General features: G+C 46.8%; 1 protein-coding gene across 4 annotated transcripts; it reads right to left on the bottom strand.

Annotated features, from left to right (window-relative positions):
- Positions 1–82: 82 nt before the first annotated feature.
- LOC110346691 (uncharacterized) lies at positions 83–18,143 on the bottom strand. 4 transcript variants are annotated; one of them, XR_002390881.2, is made up of 8 exons: positions 17,385–18,143; positions 17,176–17,262; positions 13,938–14,147; positions 12,377–12,582; positions 10,215–10,306; positions 8,034–8,209; positions 2,712–6,251; positions 83–1,190 (listed from the first exon to the last, which is right to left on the bottom strand). XR_002390881.2 is itself a non-coding variant. In XM_087214684.1 (5 exons), the coding sequence occupies exons 1-4, from the start codon at positions 17,404–17,406 to the stop codon at positions 12,530–12,532; spliced, it is 297 nt and encodes a 98-aa protein (XP_087070810.1). In that variant the 5' UTR covers positions 17,407–18,132; the 3' UTR covers positions 10,215–10,306; positions 12,377–12,529. The 4 variants fall into 4 exon arrangements, 2 of the variants coding, with proteins under 2 accessions (XP_087070810.1, XP_087070809.1); XR_015452553.1 differs by lacking the exons at positions 83–1,190; positions 2,712–6,251 and having other exon boundaries at positions 6,857–8,209; positions 17,385–18,130; XM_087214684.1 differs by lacking the exons at positions 83–1,190; positions 2,712–6,251; positions 8,034–8,209 and having other exon boundaries at positions 13,938–14,072; positions 17,385–18,132.
- Between the last annotated feature and the right edge of the window lie 401 nt (positions 18,144–18,544).

Consider the following 18,544-nt stretch of genomic DNA (forward strand, 5'->3'; position numbering starts at 1 on the left):
GTGTCCTTTCAGAATAATGAAAGATTAAGACAGAAGCATTGACAGCTTTTTAAACAACACACTTTTTAAATATTCCCTGGATTTCTGAGCTAGTAATTATTATCACACTGATTATTTTGATAATCTACACATATGGGAATCTTTTCCCTTGCATAATAAATGAACATTGGAAAAGGAATCTTGCCTTTGAAGTCCTGTGATTTCTACAATTAGATATAAATGTTATGTAAATGTTTTGAATGTTTTTCTGTTGAACTTGAGCTCTATTTATCTTTCCTAATGCTGCCAGAATAATTTATTTTTCTTCTGCAGATTTAAAGGTGAATGTAAGGGAGAATCCTGGAAGCAAAGTATGTTAGCTTCCTCTCACTGCTGTAACAAAGGACCACAAAGTCACTGGCTTAACACAAAATGTATTCTTTCATAATTCTTAGGTCAGAGCTTCACCATCAGTTGCACTGGGCTGCAATCAAGGGGTCAGCAGGGCTGGCTCCTTCCTGAAGATCTGAAGGGACAATACATGTCCCCCTTGCCTTTGTCAGCTTCCGGCAGCCAACTGGGTTTTTTGACTAGCTGTCCCTCTGCCTGTCTGAAAAGGACGTCGTGCCCATCTCCAGTTCTTGCATCTGATTGCCTCTCCTTGACCCTGTTACCCCCTGTGTCCCTCTGATAAGAGCCATTGTGTTGGGTGCCACCAGGTCACACAGCACAAACTTCTTCCCATCTCAGTGTCCTTAATCACATCTGCAAAGCGCCCCCTCCCACGGCACGTAACATATTCACAGGCTGTGGGATAGACATGGCCATCTTTGAGGAGCCTTTGTGCAGCCTACCACATGGGGGGCCTGGTGGGGAGACTGTGGCCAGAGGGACAGCGGAGACCGAGGATGTGTGTGAGTCACAGCGCTGGGGATGATGAAGGGGGAAAAGCAGAGATCTGGGACCAGCCCCATGATTTCCAGAGCTCTGCGCTAAATGAAAGCAGGCACCTTGTTCAAAATTCATCGGGGACTTCAAGGCGACAAGAGCAGCATGTTAAAGCAGGCACGGGCTCCTTGGGGGTCTGGCGCTGGGCAGCGCACGGGCTGCTGGACCAGGAAGTCGTGGAGATGCTCCCAGTGCGGGCTGCCGTGGGTGCTGCCTGTGAGAGTGCACACAAAGCCCCAAGCCTTTCCTCAGCCTGTTTCCTTCTGTTTTTGTAGAACAAAAACAACGTCTGTGTTATAGGTGAATTTGTTTTCATACTGCCATAACAAATTACCAAAACCTTGCTGGTTTAAAATAACAGAAATCGGGCCAGGGATTTAGCTCAGTGGTTTCGCCGCCTGCTGTGCAAGTGCAATGACCCGAGTTCGATCCCTGGTACCAACAAAAAAACCCACAGAAATCTATCAAGGTGTCGGAGGGAAGGCTGGTCCCTACGGAGGCTAATAGAGGATTTTGAATGTCCCCAACACAAAGAGATGATCTATGTCTAAGGTGACAGATATGCCAACTACTCTGACCTGATCATTGGTCATTTACACATTGTATACTTACACTGAAATGTCACTCAGGACGCCATAAATACCTACAATAACTAAGCACCAACTAATACATATATATATATATAAACATTATATATTATATATATTATTAATTATATATAATTTTTTCCATTAAGTTTATTGGTACTTTTTAGGTATAAAATACAATTATATTCATCATTAGGATCTTGTACCTTTACATGATGTATCCTGGTTCTTATTTTTTTCCCCTTCCCCTGCCCTCCCTTATAAATTATATATTATATGGCAGTGCTAGAGATTGAACCCAGGGCCCCCAAGCACTTTACTACTGAAGTATTTCCCCACCTCTTTTTTAAATTTTTATTTTGAGACAGGGTCTTGTTTAGTTGCCTAACCTAGCCTCAAACTCACAATCCTCCTGCCTCAGTCTTCTGAGTAGCTGGTATTATGAGCATGTGCCCAGACAAAGAGATGTTTTAAAAACAAATAGTAGCAGATATGGACTCATCTATTTGTATATCCAATCATTAATCATTTATTACACATCCGCTAGTGTCAAACATGTAGCAGGTACTGACAATACAAAGCATTACAAGAATGTTACATTTTAGAAATATTTTTATCTATTTTGAGGATAATGTTTAAAATTTTGTTTGCTTTAGCTGGGCATGGTGCTGCACACCTATAATCCCAGGACTCTGAGAGGCTGAGGCAAGAGGATCCAAAATGTAAACCATCCTGAGTAATTTACGAGCTTAGTGAGACCCTGTCTCAAGATTTTATAAAAAGCAGGGAGGACTAGGGCTGTAGCTCAGTGTGAAAGTCCTAGATTCGATCCCTAGCACTGTCAAAAAAAGAAAAGAGTTTGCTTTTATCATAAAATTAATTTAAGGCTATTTGGAAATAATGGAGACAAATAGAAGCCTGGACAGACAGTGGCAGTACAGAGAGGGCCACCGGCTTCGAAGTCACACCAACTGGCTGTGAAGCTGCTCCCTGCTCACCAGGTGCAGGGCCTTGGGTATATCACGTCACCTGCCTGAGCCTCAGTTTCCTCACCTGTGACACAGTGGGATGCTGCCCTCCCGCCCCCAGGCGAAGCGTTTGAGACAAGGTCTGGACACGGGAAGTCTGCCGTGAAGATCCCCGGGCCTTCCAGACAGGGCCTCCAGAGGTTTTTGCACACTGCTCGACCACACTCACATTTCCAAAGTCAGCTTTCACCAGAGCTTCACAGGCTGGACATTTTTCCTCCTCAGTTCAAGCAAGATACTTTCCTGGCTAAGTGGTAGCTGGAAAGACAAGTAAGGAATATAGAATACAGCGAACTTGGGAAGTTCTCCCTGTAAAAACCCCAGCAGATTTATCACAGATGTCTGGCCCACTCGTGGCCTTTTCCTGAATTCTATTAAGAAGAATAACAAACAATCAGGAAACTGAACCCCGAAGCCCAGAAAACAGTGTTCTGGGTCTTTGGCAGAGTGGGGTCATGCACACACACAAGAGACCCAAGGCCCTCCGGGCACTCTGTGATCCCTGGGATAGGGAAGTCAACAATTGTGAGCAGCCCCAAACTTTCACACAGGCGTTGGCTCTTTTGGACTTTTGCAAGATGTCCTGGGTTCCAGAGGCCTCTGTTGTTCAATGAAAAGACCTAGGGCTCAGAAAGGGTGAATAATTAACACTGAGGTTCTTGAACAGGGGTTGGGGGGAGGCATATCAGAACTTGTGGGGAGCTTTCTTAGAACATAGGGGGTCCTAGCTGGCCATGTCTGGTGTGACTTCTCTTCAAACATCAGCAGCAATTCTAGTGTGTAGATCCTATGGGCTGAGAACCACGTGGCTCAGATTCAGGCTCTACCCTTATGTAATGAGACGGAATAGGGCAAGTTACTGTGCTTCTCTGAGCCTGTTTCTACCTCTGTCAGATGGGAATAATAGAACCCAAGCCATAAATTTGTCTCAACCAGGGTTATATATGATAACAGATGCTAACATTAGTGCCTCCTATCCAGTAAATGCTCCATACTTGCAGCTGGAAGTGCAATTACTGATTAGTCACATAAACTTAAGCAATGTCCTCTTCTGTAAAATGAAAAAGACTTCAGGAGACATTTTGTTCTTTTAACCTCAAATGAGCCCTCTTAATACACTCCTTCTCCAACGAGGAGGGACATTATTAGCTCCTGAAGGGATGAAACAATTCTGGACAAATGGAGTAAGTTGAGCAAGAAAACAATGATGATTTCAGACCAGTGTTTCTTTGTTCTGTCTTCTGAAGAGCTGGCCGTCTCCTGCAGGCTGTATCTGGGCCGATGCTCACCAACAGGTCAGCAAATAATCCCAAAGTCCTCTCTCCCGCTGCTCAGAGTTACATAACTGACTCTGTGCTACAAAGAAGCATATGACTGATCTGGAATTGCAATCGTGAGCTCCACTTCCTGGTTTTGCTCCTCAAGTTTGCAGTCCTGGGTGCATGAAACATAGGACCTGGCATTCACTCATCCCTTAATGTTTATTGAGCACCTGCTCTCTGCCAGACACTGGGCTGGGTGCTGTAGATACTGAGATGAGACACAGGCAGAGCCTGATGCTCACTACCAAAGGAGAGGAGACCAGGTATGGAACGGGAACATTCTGGTGCCTAAAGGAAGACAAGATGTGGTTGTAAGCCTCGCTAGCTACAGGCCTTATGGAGCTCTAGGGATGGAAGCTCTGGGAAAGCCAGGCAGCCCACAGCTGAGAAAAGCCAGGGAGGTGGGGCCCCCAAGCATCCCAGGAAGAGGGGGGGAAAGTCCCTGTCTCTTTCAGAGGGTTCTCTCAGTGTGCCCAGCATGCTGAAGACAAGAGGCACAGTCCTGCCCAAGCAGATCAGCCCTCACTTGGCCAGAAGTAGTGTCAAAGCTGTAACCCATGGCACACTCCCAGAGGGCCTCATTAGAAGTTCTAGAAGGACACAAAGGAGTGGATAATGTATGGCCTCACACAAGCACTGCCAGACTTGAAGGAAAGGCATGATCACCAGCCAGCTTTAAATCCCACCAATGGTACCATGTTGCTTGGCTTTCCCCCCAGTATTTTATTAGAGCATGATCTTCAGGAATAGCAATGGCCAAGGCCTCCAATATCTGCACAGCTCCAACATTGAGGAGCTCTCCACACTGTCCAAGTCCCTCACCATCTGCCCACCCAGAGCGGATGCTGTGAAGATGGAAAAGAAGAAGGAAAAGCACATCGCAGGAAGCAGGCACCAAGAACAAGATAAGAAGCAAACCACGAAGCCTGACCCAGGGGTTGCACACTGGGCCATTTTATACAGCGAAGCACACACTGTCTTCGGAGGTGAGGCAGGTGTCTGCTTCTTCCTACACAGGAGATGCCCAGGAAGTAATCTCATTCATCTCTCCATGCACCCATCCGATGGGAAAAGGAAGAGAAAGATCTCAGGTGAGACTGAAAGGATGTGAAATTGGTCTGGCCCAGCAGAAAGCAGTCTTCAGAGCTAAGTAATCGGGCCTCACCCATCTCCAACTCACTCACCAGGGGGAGGATCTGCTGTGAGGATTTGGCAGCCAATGGCTGCAAAGCCCAAAGCCTGCCAATGCCTCCATGAAGTCTACAATGTGCCAGAGCTGTTCTGAGCACTTTGTGGGCACTCACTGTGTATCTGCACAGGACTGAGGTGAGAAATACCAACACCCCTCCATTCTCCAGAGGAGGAAGACAGAACACACCAATTACCAAACTGCTGATGGTCACATAGCTAGCCAGGAAGGTGGGAGGCACAGACTTGAACACTGGCTCCAGAGACAGACCCCTATGCATGGCACATTATGCCCATCTGTGAGTGGCCTGCCCTGATGAAATAGAACTACTGCATTTTACTAGCCCTAAAATAGACTTCAGCAAAGTGCAGAAAAATTCCTGGGCCTAGGGCCACCAGCCTTGGTGACTACCCCTTAAACCAGCATCTTCTTGTTGGTAATTTCCCAGCCTCATCTCCCCTGGCTGAAGGTGTCTGGGGAGCCCAGGCCACTGCCTGCTTTTCCCGGGCTGATACAGAAGCCCCCAGTCAGCTGGATTCCATTTAGACATTCTTCTGGGCTGTAGATAATGCAGGCACTTCACAAAGTCAGGGACAGGCACGAGTTTACCCCAGATGTCCAAGGATGAGACAAATGGGTGACCCTGAAGCACTCTTGTGCCACCTAGCAGCTGGCCATCCCTAATCCAAGCTCTGGCCCCAAACCCCCAGTCCCTAGCCAGCTGGTGTTTTTTCACAGTCCCAGCATCAGTCCTCATTTCTCACTCTGGGAGGGGGAGGAAGGCCAGTGTTGGGAGACAGAGAAATTTCAAGGTGGCATATCCATTAATCATAGGCATGTTCCCACCCAAGGGGCTGGAAAGTTACTGTCTTGTAAGTCCAAATCTCTAGGCGTGGTATGCACATACCTATAAAATGGTGTGTTTGGGGATGAGATGAAATGAAGACAATTTTTTATGAAAAAGAACTTTTATCACTGTCCCTTCTGATAAGAAGCTTCCTGTTGTGCTTTTCCTTACAGCCCAACCTGGATCAGGGTTCCCGATATAACTGCTGAGAGTGAAGGAAGCTGTGGAATGCTCCCCTGGGCAGTAGGATGTCTGGAAAGAGGCCCAGCCTGGACATGGTCCCGGTTCACCCTGTCACTGGTGGTGGAGTTGGGCCAGTCCCCAGGCCTGGTGAGCCCTCTTCTTCTCCACCTATAAATACAACAGCATGATAACCATAGTAGCCAGCTCTTCAATAGCACTTGCTATCCACTAGACGCCTTTCCAAGGGCTTCATCTATTAATGCAGCTCCATAAAATAAGTAGAGTAGGAGGAAGCTTGGGTCTCATGTCTCCTCCCAGCTCTGCAAGCCTGGAACTAGCCATCTGCTTTGGGGTTCCATGAGTAAGCAAGGCTTTAATGGCCCTTCTCTGTCCTGGGTCACCAGGATGGAGAGGCCCAGATCTCCCAAGTAAGCACCAGCCACTGGGGTCAGCAGAGCAGTGTGGTAGGCCTTTCCCAAGGGCTGGGGGTGGGAGTGATTGATGAGGTGTGAGGACAGCAACTGGATGTAAAACTGAAGATAAAGAGGGCAGGGTGACCGAACAGAGGAGAGGAGGCCCCTCCATGACCTCCTGCCAGGCCTCACACAGGGTCCTCCTGAGCTGCCGGCCATCTTGACCTTTTCATTGTGAACCTGGTTACATGAGAAACCCCTGTTCAGTGCCTGTTCTCTCCTCCTTTACAGATTAGAAGGAGACAGCGGACTTGCCAGAGAAACAGATCATGGCTTTTGCATGTTTTAAGCTGGGTCCAGTTGCTGCCCACCTGCCTCCCGCCTCCCTCCTGGCACCCTACTCCCTCCTACTGCCACTCCTGACTACTTGTCAGTCCCTTCGAAAGCTCTGCCTGCGCTGGTCCTTCTCCCTGAAGCAGCTATCCTTCTCCTCTCCACTTGGCCAACAGCTTCTTGTTTTGAGGGACTCCAGTCAAGGGTCCTTTGTCTCCTTCTAGAAGGTTCTGGGTGCTGTCTTTGTATGCTCACTGGACCCTACTCATCCAGGCATCTGTTAGGATGCAGGCCTCTGTCATCCATCAAGAACCAGGACTCGAGTCCCGGTTGAATGTCACCTACCTGTATAACCTTCGCAGGCTACTTAACCTGCATAAGCCTCAGTTTCCTCATCTGTGAAATGAGGATAACCATGCGTACATTGACCAGCTGTAGTGAGAAGTAACTGAGACCACATAGGTGATAGGAGGCCTGAAGAAGGCCTAGCAGGGAGCTGGTGTTCACTGCAAACCGCTCAGCCTCACTTTCATTAAATGAACTCCCCAGTGGACTCTCTACTTTCATTAAATGGACTCCCCATTAAGGGGGTTTTGGGGCATCTTACATTTAGATGATCTGGGTTTGACAAGATCCCACACACATACCTCTCTGTGATCTTAATGAGGGATGTTGGCTGCCATGTTCTATGTTCTCAGACTCAGTCCTTTCCAGCAGGCTGTGCCAAATGGCTGGAGTGAGATTCTGGGACTTGGGGGACCATCAGTTAGTAGCCAGTGACATCAGCTGTGTCCCCGTAAGATGCAGTCACTGAGCCAGGTGCTTCTCAGGCATTTGGCCTCATCCAAGAGGTCAGCACCCTCTTTCTAGAGAAGACCAGCCAGAGGAGCATGTGGCCAACATTGTGCCTGCTGCCCACTGGCTACTGGACTAGGAAAACTACATAAACTCTTGGGGCCTCTGGTGCAGTCTGGAGAGGGGCAAGTACTCAGCTCAGGTGAGGACTGTGTAAATGATTGCCCATGGCGGGCCTAGTAGTGTCTGGCATGCCAAGTCAGGGCACTTTTGGGCCGTGGACATCTGGTCAACCTCGACAGCAGTGCATCCCTCCCTCCTACCACAACTCCAAACCCTGAACTTACACCGGCCACAGGAGCTTCCTTAGGTCCCTACACTGTCCCACCTTCAGGTCTACACAGCCTACCTGAAGCGCTCCTCCACTCCCCACTGCTGGCCCGCTCCACATGCTCTTCACTTCAGATGAAATGTCACCTCCTCTGGGGAGCCTCCCTCCTGCCTCCAGGCTGCGTCATGCGTTCCTCCTACTGGGCTCCTCTGATTTCCTGATGACAGCTTTCCAAGGGCAATTAAATCATTTTTCTACATGTTTCAAAAGTTGAAAACAATACAAAATGGTAAGTTATGAAAATCAGACTTCTAATCCTGTTCCGTCCAACCCATCTCTGCTCACCCTGACCTGAAATCATCTGTATTAGTTCTGTATGGACCCCCCTAGGGTCACTCGGGCTCCAAACTGTATTCTCAGCTAGCTCTTTCTTTCCAACATGGGAAGAGCACACTCTACACCCTACTTCTCCCCTGCTCAGTCACTTCCTTACCTACATCGGAGGTTACTCCATGCCAGTTATATACAGAGAGCTTCCTAACTCTTTCCCACAGCAGCCTCGCATTCCCCTGGGTGGAGTTTATGTAACCAGTCCCCACGGATGAACTCAGACTGTGTGTCTGTACTGTGGAGGTGTGCAGGTCCCTTACCGAGACCCAGATGCACTCAAAACTTCAGGAAATGACTTGTGCAGATGCTCAGGTCAGGCTGGCAAGTACTAACTTGTCAAGAAGCAAGAAACGGAATTTCCCACAAGCCAGCAAGGACGTGCTCAGGCCACACAGAGAAGAGGGGAAGGAACAGAAGATGAGCCAGAGAAGGGGTTGAGTTCACAACTCCTCTACAGGGCCCAGGCTCCAACAGCAAATAGTTCCAGACCACTAAAAGACCATGCGATGAGCACCCAGTCTCCCCCATGCCTCAGAAATGGGGAGGGGAGTTGCCAGAGACAAGCCCCAAACCTGGAGGAGCTCCTGCTACTGCTATGGAGCTACCACAGCATGACACAGGCAGCATGAATCCCATGTTGGGCCAGAAACAAGACGCAACTCAGAGAATATGATTCCTCATTCATCCATTTATCCACTCAGTGCAGAGTTGCTGAGAGCCTGCTGCAGGCCAGGCCTATGTTAGGAAGCATGGACACCACACAAACAGGATCCCTGCCTGTGCTGAATTAACAGGCTACGGGAAAAGCAATCACTGTGACACTCTGGGGGACACGTAGCCCTGCATTAGCCCCTGAAAGAGGTCATAGTTTGCCCCTTGACCTTCCAGCATCCCAGGCAGAGATCCCCAGACATGGCCCACCCGGACAGGCCCTGCCCTATGATGTGGCTGGAATGAAGGGACTGGTCCAGGAAGGGAGGCCTAGGCTTCACTGGATTAAACAATGGTCACCCAATGAGAGGCCTTAGAGGTCGGCCTGTTTGTCACTGGCCTGCTCCCTCCCGATCCACTCTCCGCCCTTCTCTTCCTGCTGGGGCTGCTGAGGTGGATGCTGGGTCAGCTCCCAGATATGGGAGGAATGGCAGGAAAGAAGGAAAAGAGGCCACAGTGCCGTGCCTCTGGCTCCCTCCCACTTGGCACACCCTTCCCCGGCCCCAAAAGGGCCCCAGAGCCCTGTTCTCCTCCCAGTAATTCAAGCCTGGAGCAGAAATGGCCTCCCACTCTTGCTAATCTCTGGTACCTCAGCTTCCCATGTTGGCTCCCTCAGCCCTGCCACATCTCAATGAGATATTCCTTCATAACCTCTTGAACCATCTGAATCAGTATGATGTTGAGGGTTTCCTGGGAAGCCAGTTCCTTGTATTCTCCAGAGAGGAGACAGGTTCAGATGGTCAGAGAGCTAACAGGTAGCCTAGTGGAGGTAAAATCTTAGACGCCCTGACTCTCCACCAGGATTCTGCCGACCCCACTGCACATCTGCGAAGCCCATGGAAACATCCAGCCCCGATGCTCAGGACAGGGCTGGACCAAGAAGGTTCTCAGCAATATCCCCTTGCCTGACACATTCTCCACCTGCCAGGGAGTGGAAATGCCAGGAACTGCAGGGACAGCAGCAACCCCACACCGAGGGGCCACACCACAGGAGTCATCACAATCTGCTGCAAGGTAAAGGGAAGACGCTGTGCTCTGGGCCAGGTTGCTCAATAAGCTTTGACCCCGGAAGAGATAACTCGTCACATCTCAGTGTCTTATCCTGTGTCTCACCCATGACTCAAAAGCAAGAGCCTACAAGGCAGGATGTGTCCTGACCTGCTGTCTTCCTTCACAGGTGCCCCAACTCCAAGGGTCTTCAGTACCACCCAATATGATCCACCTCATTTTGCCATGAGGGAAATGAGATCCTGAAAAAGGAAAGGATTTTTTGAAGAAGTCAGTTGCACACAGGGTTCCCTGACTTTTGAAATAATGCTTTTATTCATAACAGAGTTCATTCATTCCTTCATTTAACGAATATTCCATGAGCATCTGCTATGTGCAAGGGACATAGCAGTGATCAAGACCAGACCTCAGAGAGTTCACAGCCTAGGAGGCAGCACTGAGATTATTTGCAAAATATCACTGGACCAGGTCTCAAGAAGTCCACATTCTGGGTTCTAGATTATTGGCTAATTCATCAGACTTCCTTCCTCATCAAAACAGAGTTATTAAGGAAACTCAGACAGCATTCCTAGAAGGGGTGAGAATAAAACAAGATAAAGCATACTTTTTCTAAAAAGGTGCTGTGAAAGAAGGCCTGAAAGAGTAATGTTCCAGTTCAGACAGATCTGAGGACATCTGGACTGATCAAGAAAGCTCACCCCTGGGAGAACTTCAGTTATATCACAGGTTACTGAAGGTGCCATAAACTCTCCATTTTTATGGGACAATATTCCATGGCTCTGTGAACAGTAATGTCGTTTACTAATCATCATATCAAGCTAGTCTTGGGAATCATTCATTCTCCACCCTTTTCTACATCTCTGTGTCATCGCTCCTCAAATCCCAACCAAGTCTCTCTGGCTCTTCCACCCTAATATCTTTCCCGGACAACTCCACAAGCCTTATCCTGAATCTCTCCTCCTGGAAAGTAAAGTATAACTTTCGGAAGGTTACAATTAAAATGACAGTTGTACAAATAACAAACGAACATGTGTTAAAGATTTATTTAACTCATTAATGAGGGAACCAGCCAGATGGTAAAGCTGGTTTGGAGAGTATTTGAGAGTATATTATGTAAGCACTGCAGAAAGAATTTGGAATAAGATTTCTTGTTAGATATAAAACCGGTTAATGTCCTTGAAGATAATAAAATCATACCCTTTGGAGTTATTTTTTCTACCAAACATAAATTATTTGCATTTCAATCAGACAAAAATTCATAAATCAGCATGCGATTTCACAGAGCCTGGGGTCTGATCGATAGCAAACAATATATGTCAAACAAAAGTACATTGCCACAGGGTAGAGGTTGCCAGCCAACTCTTGTTTTTGTAAATAAAGTTGTTTCTCCCACTCACGCCCTCTCCTTTACATATTGTCTTTGGCTGCTGCTGTGGTCTTGTTGACTATCTGCAACAGAAACCACATCCATCACAACTCTAAAATATCGACTATTTGGTCTTTTAAAGCAAACGTTTGTCAACCCCTGCCAAGGAGAACTCAGGAAACTTGGGATGCACCCGTTAGCCAGGGCTCAGAAGGGACAATGAGAGGACTTAGGGTGGATTTTCTTCCCACTCTCACCTCTCACTTCCCCTCTGCCCATTCTCCAGACAGGTACCAACCTGATCCTTCAAACCCACACATCTTGCACTGTCCATTCTCCATTTAAATATCTCCAAGTCCCCACTACTTCTCATTCAACTGACTTTGCTCCACTCCCCAAGCCCCACCTATCACAGACGCTTTGTGGGGAGTCACTAGGACAAGTATGAGAGCTCTGTGGCCCTGCAGGCTGTACACAAAGGTCAGTGGTGGTATCTCTTATGAACACTGGTTTTGTTCCCCACATCACAGGTCAACAGGAAGGCTTGGACATCCTTGGTTTAAAGGAACTGAGACTAAGAAAGGATTCACAGGTCCGGAGTACAAAATCTTAGCTATGTAGGATGAATTCTAGAGATCTATGTACTGCATACGGACAATAGCTGGTAACTCCAGACTGTCAACGTTACTTGGAATTTGCTAAGAGTGGAGTTTAGATGCTCTTATCACACACACACACACAGACACACACACACACACACGCACACACTACAGAAGGCAATGGATCTGTTAATTTCCCTGACTATAGTGATCATTTCACAACATACATGTATGTCACAACATCATATTGTACACCTTAAAAGTGTACAATAAAAAAGGGATTAATACTGACTGCTCTTGCAGCTTCTGGGGAGAAGTAAGGGGAAATCTGTTTAGGGGGCTGGCACCTGGTAAAGCACTCTAGCCCATGAGCTTTTTCTCCTGCAGTCCCTTTGCTTTGTGGAGTCTGAAATGAGGATTGCACTTCTTCCATGAAGACACAGCACAGGAGGCTGCAGCGAGACTGCGAGGGCTTACGCATCGAGGACAACATCTGCTTTCTATTCCCCAGGCTTGGGGGCCCAGCGGCCTCCCGGTGTAACGTTTCTTCGTTCTGTATAAACAGAAAGGATGATTCTCGTAATCTCGGCAACAAAATACGCAGGCATAAAAATAGGTCATATTTTATTTTAATGAGAGAAATGAGGGACGATTTCCTTCACACAGAGCAGCCTGGGTTGCTGTAATTAACACCAAATGGTCCTGAGGCCGATCGCTCAAATGTTGAAGGAGATGGTGAGACTGACTGGGAGAAACCTGGGTTTCAGGAGCTGCTGACACATGGCCAGCCCCGTGACACCCGCCCTTAGCTCCCTCCCTTCCCCAGCCAGCCAGCTGTCAGCAACTGAAAAGTAAGGGTCAGGGCATTAAATTTCATTAAGCACTTGCTAGTTGCTTAACACACATACACAGTCACTTGGGCATAAGAGTGCACTCGCACACACACACACAGAGCCACAAAGGGCAATCTATGCCCATTTTCTAGACCAGAAGACTAAGATTCAGAGAAGTCAAGTAGCTTGCCTGAGATCTCAGGGCTTGGAAGTTATGGGACCCTTCTCTACCTGGTATTAATTTGACTTTCAAATCTCATCTCTCCCTACAACACCTTGCAGAGTTTATAATCCAATCACAGGGGACCGCTTCCCCTTCCCATTTACCCCTGCCCCCATCCTGCTCATGTGCTGGCATCTCACATTGGACGGCCCTCCCTTTCTCCTTTGCTACTGAAATCCTGCTCACTATTCAGAAGTCAACTGAAAATTCAGAAGCAAGCGCTGGAGAGGAGCACAGGCCAGTGGTACACTGCATGCATGTGGACACTGGAGTTGCCCAGACCATTTGCACACCCCTTCTGCCTTCTAACTCAACTCCTCTCCTTGTACCCCGGTCGCCCCCTTATAAACTGAAGAGAATAGTGCAGGGCTGTGGTAAGGAGTGAATGAGTTAACCATAAAAAGCTTTTGCTTCTCATACTTCTTGGCTGGAAAAACAACCTTGCTAGCTATCAAAACAGAAATTCAAGCAATAGATGTGGGCAAGGAGATGAGCACTAGCACCAGCATCAGAAATCCACATCTCCACCATACCTTTGCCTACCTGCCCATCCTTGCTTTAGGGGCTATTCCTGCACTAATGGACTTGCCACCAGTCCCTACTGTTGACCCCAGACATGGGACAAACAGTGCTTCACACCAGAGAAAGGGTGTGTGATGACAATGCTAAAATCAAACCATGTTCTACCCAGATAGGAAGGATGAGGTAGACACTAGTGATTCTCACAAACAACTCCAGCTCGCTGCCTTTCAGACTTGCAGAGGATATCCCTGTGCCCTGTCCCAGGGCAGCCGGGCACAGTCACGTGACATTCTTGGGCCAATGAAATGCAAAGGAAAACAAGTGCGTTACCTGGGGGCAGAAACGTTTGATAGTAGTGGACTTCCCGGCACTCTCTCCCCCGTTTAGTTGTGATCTGGCCAGTTGGTGTTGACACAGACTCCAGCACAGAGCTGTCACGTGGAGGGCAGCTTCCCTGTCGAGTCCCTGAGGACCAGCAGCGAAGTTTGCGTGCAAAAAACAAGAGACTTCTTTGGAAGAGCGGATGTTGATTCGTGATTCCTGAAACATGAGTTAGTCTATTCCAGTAATGCAAAAGTCAATGGGTGTGGTCAGGGATTTAGCTCAGTGGTTTCAACACCTGCTGCGCAAGCGCAAGGACCGCAGTACCAAAGGAAAAAAAGCCAATGGGTGTGAAGGCAACCCTTCTTCAACTGAGGAAGTTACTCAAGGAAGAACTCTAACCAAGTGAAAATTAAATTACAACAAAACTCTCAAGGTAGAGTACAAGAAAGAATGGTGAGCAATAAATCTTGTAGTATTTTATGGTTAAATCTGAAAGAATCATGAATCCCTGACCAGGAATTGTAATGAGTTAAGTAAGGATTATTGAAACGGAAGAGGTATATTGTAAGAAAATCTGGGATAATAGGACCAATGTTCTGAATTTACTCAACAGAACCAAGGAGGTATGTGTATGGGGGAAGGTGGCAGGGGCAGATCCCAGGAAGGAGTAGAAAAATGAAGAAATTAAAACATTTAAAGATTTTATCACTGTGAAAAACATAAAGCCAAGTAAAATACTGCGGGGGGGGGGAATTAGGAAGACTTCATTGATTTTTTTATAGAGCGGTAAGAAGTATTTGACTGTAAAGATGGTTAATAACTATGCTGACTAAGATGTTTGTTGTTTGATCATTTATTCAATGAAGAGTTATTGGGCATTTAGTCTATGCCAGTTATGTTTCTGAGTGCTGGAGACTTAGCAGTAAACAGGTCCATAAGTGAGACACATGAGGCTCCTGCTCAAGAGCAAAGACAGGCAATGTACAAGTAATCAAAGAAGACCATCTCAGAGGGAGATAGCACATGTCCCGTTCCTTAGGAGAAAATAGAATTAAGCATGTTGAAATGAGTAGTATGTTCTAGGCAGAGAATAAAGCTTGCAGAACTACTAACGTGATACTTAGTGTGTTCAAGCAATAAGGTCAGATGAAGGTGGGAGCATAGCATCATTTCACAGAGGTACCAGGTCACACCAAATTTCATGAGCTGAGTAAGAAGGTGGCATGTGGGAAAGCTATTGGGGGTAATTTTAGGAGGGGATTTCATGGTCTAATCTGTTTTAAAACCACTAGCTGATCTGCAGAGAAAGGATCATAAAGGGCAAAGCAAGACAAAAGTCAGGACATCAACTGGGAGAAGGTGGTGGCAGGGCCAGGGTGATGGCAATGGGTAAGACGGGATTCTTGCAAAGAGTCAACAGTGCTATCATAAGTAAGGGGACAGGAAGATCAGAGTTGACTCAAAATTTTTGACTTGAATGAAAAGACTGGTGGATACCAGATTGGGGGGTGGGGATGTTGTAAAAAAAAAGCAGTGGGATGGGTGAGTTCAGTTTATAACACATAAACTGTTGTTTAGGTAGGTGAGGTAGGGGGCTCAAGGAAACACTTGGATCTGTGAGCTTAGGAAGAGGTTGGGGATGGATGTGAGCATTCACTGGACAGAAGGCACCCAAAGCCAGTGGGAGCACTGAGCCTGCTGCCTGTGAGCCCTAGGGTCTGGCACATGGCAGGCACTCAGTAAAGAGTCCTCTTTCCTTCCATCTGCAGCCATGGGCAGCTGGTTTCCCAGGGCGAACACGGGACTGGTGTCAGCACACTGAGTATCAGCCCTGACATGGACGTGGTCTGTCACTACTTTCTGGTCCTCAGTTTTCTTGGCTACTGTAAAAAAGGAAACAGATCAGTGGAGGTGGTCTGGGAAAGAGGCATGGTAGAGGTTGGGAGTAGATTACAGTGAAGCATGAGGGTGTGGAGGGAGATAGATTCCAGTCAATATGGGTGTGGTGAAGTGCTTGTGTATATCTCAAACTCCATCAGTTTGTACACTTCAACTAAGTAAGTTGTTAAATGTCAGATATGCCTCAATAATTCTGCTTATTTAAAACAGAAGGAGGAGGAGGAGGGAACCATTTCTGCTTTATTTGTCGCTCAGGTAAGTTGTGTTGAAATGATTTTAAATAATAATTAGGATAACTTGAGATAACAGAAATCAGAGAAATGAAATGTATTCTAGTGCTGGAGACTTTTTGCTCTCTGTGAATAGCCATTGCCTTATTTAAGAGTAGAGAATAAGAGCTGACCTGTGTGTGAAAGAAAAACATGATGATTTTCCTAAAAAAGTGGCAAGGCAGACGGGCAGAAAACTGTATTAGCCTGGGTCCCCCAGAGAACTAATAGTGTATGTGTGTGTGTGTGTGTGTGTGTGTGTGTGTGTGTGTGTGTGTGTACAGAAGTGGGGAAGGAGCAAGTGTGCTGATGTACACCTGTTATTCCAGCACTCTGGTAAGCTGAGGCAGGAGGATTGCAAGCTCAAGTCCAGCCTGGTCAATTTATAAATTTAGCAAGACCTTGTCTCAAAATAAAAAACAGAAAAGGGGTGAGGATGTAGTTCAGGGCAGATGCCCTGGGTTCAATCCCTAGTACCACACAAAAAAAGAAGAAAAAAGAGTGAAAACGTATGTCCTCCAGCTGGAAGGCCCTTAGCAGGAGAAATATCCTCTTCTCACAGGGGTACAGCCTTTCTGTTCTATTCGGGCTTCCAGCTGATCCACTGAGGCCACACATGGGGAGAGAGCAATCTGCTTTGCTCAGTCTGCAGACTCAGATGGAACCTCATCTGGAATTACCTTCATAGACATCCCCAGAAAAATATTTACCTGGGTGTCTAAGGCCCTCGTGGCCCAGTCACATTGCCATATGAGTCTAGCCACCACAGGGACTGTTGTTTAGTGAGCTCCTATGTAAAGCAACCCTCTGTCATCAGTAGCATCCCCCTTGCAGATAATACCCAAAGGTCAGAGAAGTGGTATCCTTTGCTGAAGACAATAGAGCACCAAAACGACAGAGCTGGATTTAAATTTACTTTGTTCTGTGTCTACTGTACTGAGTCCACTTCTTGGAGTCCAAGATGCAGAGCAGAACAAACCCTTCCTGAGAGTGCAGTCCCCATCATTGGTCTTACTGAAGTCTAGAGTAATGAGGAAACACAGCCGGTCACAGACAAAGACAGCTTTTGCTTTTACCTAGTGGTCTCCTGGTGCCTCCTTGTCTTGAGAACTTCAGCTTGCCCTTGGAATCTGCCTCCTTCTCTGGCCACTTTCTCAACCAGCCTGCAAGGATGAGAAGTGAACTCTGGGACTGTGTCCTGCCCTCCAGGCCACCAGGCCAGGAAATGCTTCCAGAGAGGACCTATGCCCCACCCCTTCTGCAGGGCAGCTCCTTCCCAACCTACCCTTGGAGGAGAAGCCAGACATTTCACCAGCAGCCAATTAGCATCTCTGTTTTGACTCTAGGAAAAGTAGGATGCTCAGCTTTCCTGAATTCAAGATGAAGGCTACTAGATGGGGTCATCTCTTTTGTAGAAAGCCAGCTGCAATTTGAGGAAACTTATTGACGGTAGTAAATGACTGGATCCCAGATCCAGGATCCTAGAGAAGACAGAGAAGAGATAAAGGGAAGAAAATGGAGAGTTGATATTTTGAAGGAGGAGGTCACGCCAAAGAACATTCTTCCCGTGATGACACAAGCTCACACCCATTGCACAGTCTGCCAAAACTCTGTCGTCACCCTAGCCCAAGGAGGTACATATTTCTTTGTCTTTATTTTATTAAAAAGAAGCTGAGGCTCCCAGGTATCAAGTAAGCATCCAAGGTCCCATAGGTGATGCTTGGTAGAGCTTGGTTGTATCTCTGTCAGTTCAAGTTCAGCACCTTCCCATGAACTTGGACAGCAGTTTAGATTGTTCAGAACAATTTTCATCAATGAACTTATTCCACTTGCACAACATGCCCATGAATGATTTGCTATTTGCCTTATTTTCCTTCTGTATTAAGATGAAGTTTATAGAGTGGACCAATTCAACCACATCTACCCAGCAGATGAACAGTTGACCAGAAGGACAATTTATTAATTCAAAAATAAGCCAGGCTATCTACATGCAGAAGATTGAATCTTGACTCATATCTTTCATCATATACTAAACTAAAATCAAAATGGATCAAAGAACTAAATGTTAAAACATAAACACTTAACCTGCTGGATGACAAAATAGGTACAGTCATAGATAAAGTCATAGATGTAGGTAAGGACTTTCTGAAAAGAAACCTAGTTCCACAGGAAATAGTACCAAGAGTCAACAAATGGGATCATATCAAGTTTTAAAGCTTCTGCACAGCAAAAGATACAACCAACAGAGTGAAAAGACAACCTACAAAATGGGAAAAATTTTGCCAACTACTTCCCAGGCAAAGGACTAGTATCTAGAATATATAAAGTACTCAAAAAGTTAGACTCCCTAAAATGAAAGACCCAATCAAAAATAAACACTCACTGAAGAAGTATAAATGGCCAATAAATATATGAAGAAACTTTCAACATCACTAGTCATTAAAG

Source organism: Heterocephalus glaber, unplaced genomic scaffold (genome assembly GCF_053883595.1).
Source record: "Heterocephalus glaber isolate CG9 unplaced genomic scaffold, H.glaber_assembly_v1.0 deba00001447, whole genome shotgun sequence".
NCBI classification, from domain to species: domain Eukaryota; kingdom Metazoa; phylum Chordata; class Mammalia; order Rodentia; family Bathyergidae; genus Heterocephalus; species Heterocephalus glaber.

Coding starts and splice junctions, on each gene's coding strand:
- LOC110346691 (XM_087214683.1), bottom strand. CDS start 17,406: ATGTCTGGCTTCTCCTCCAAGG. Junction 14,148..17,175: donor AGGCACCAGGAGACCACTAG/GTAAAAGCAAAA, acceptor CTCATGTTTCAG/GAATCACGAATCAACATCCG. Junction 12,583..13,937: donor TCAAACGTTTCTGCCCCCAG/GTAACGCACTTG, acceptor CTGTTTATACAG/AACGAAGAAACGTTACACCG.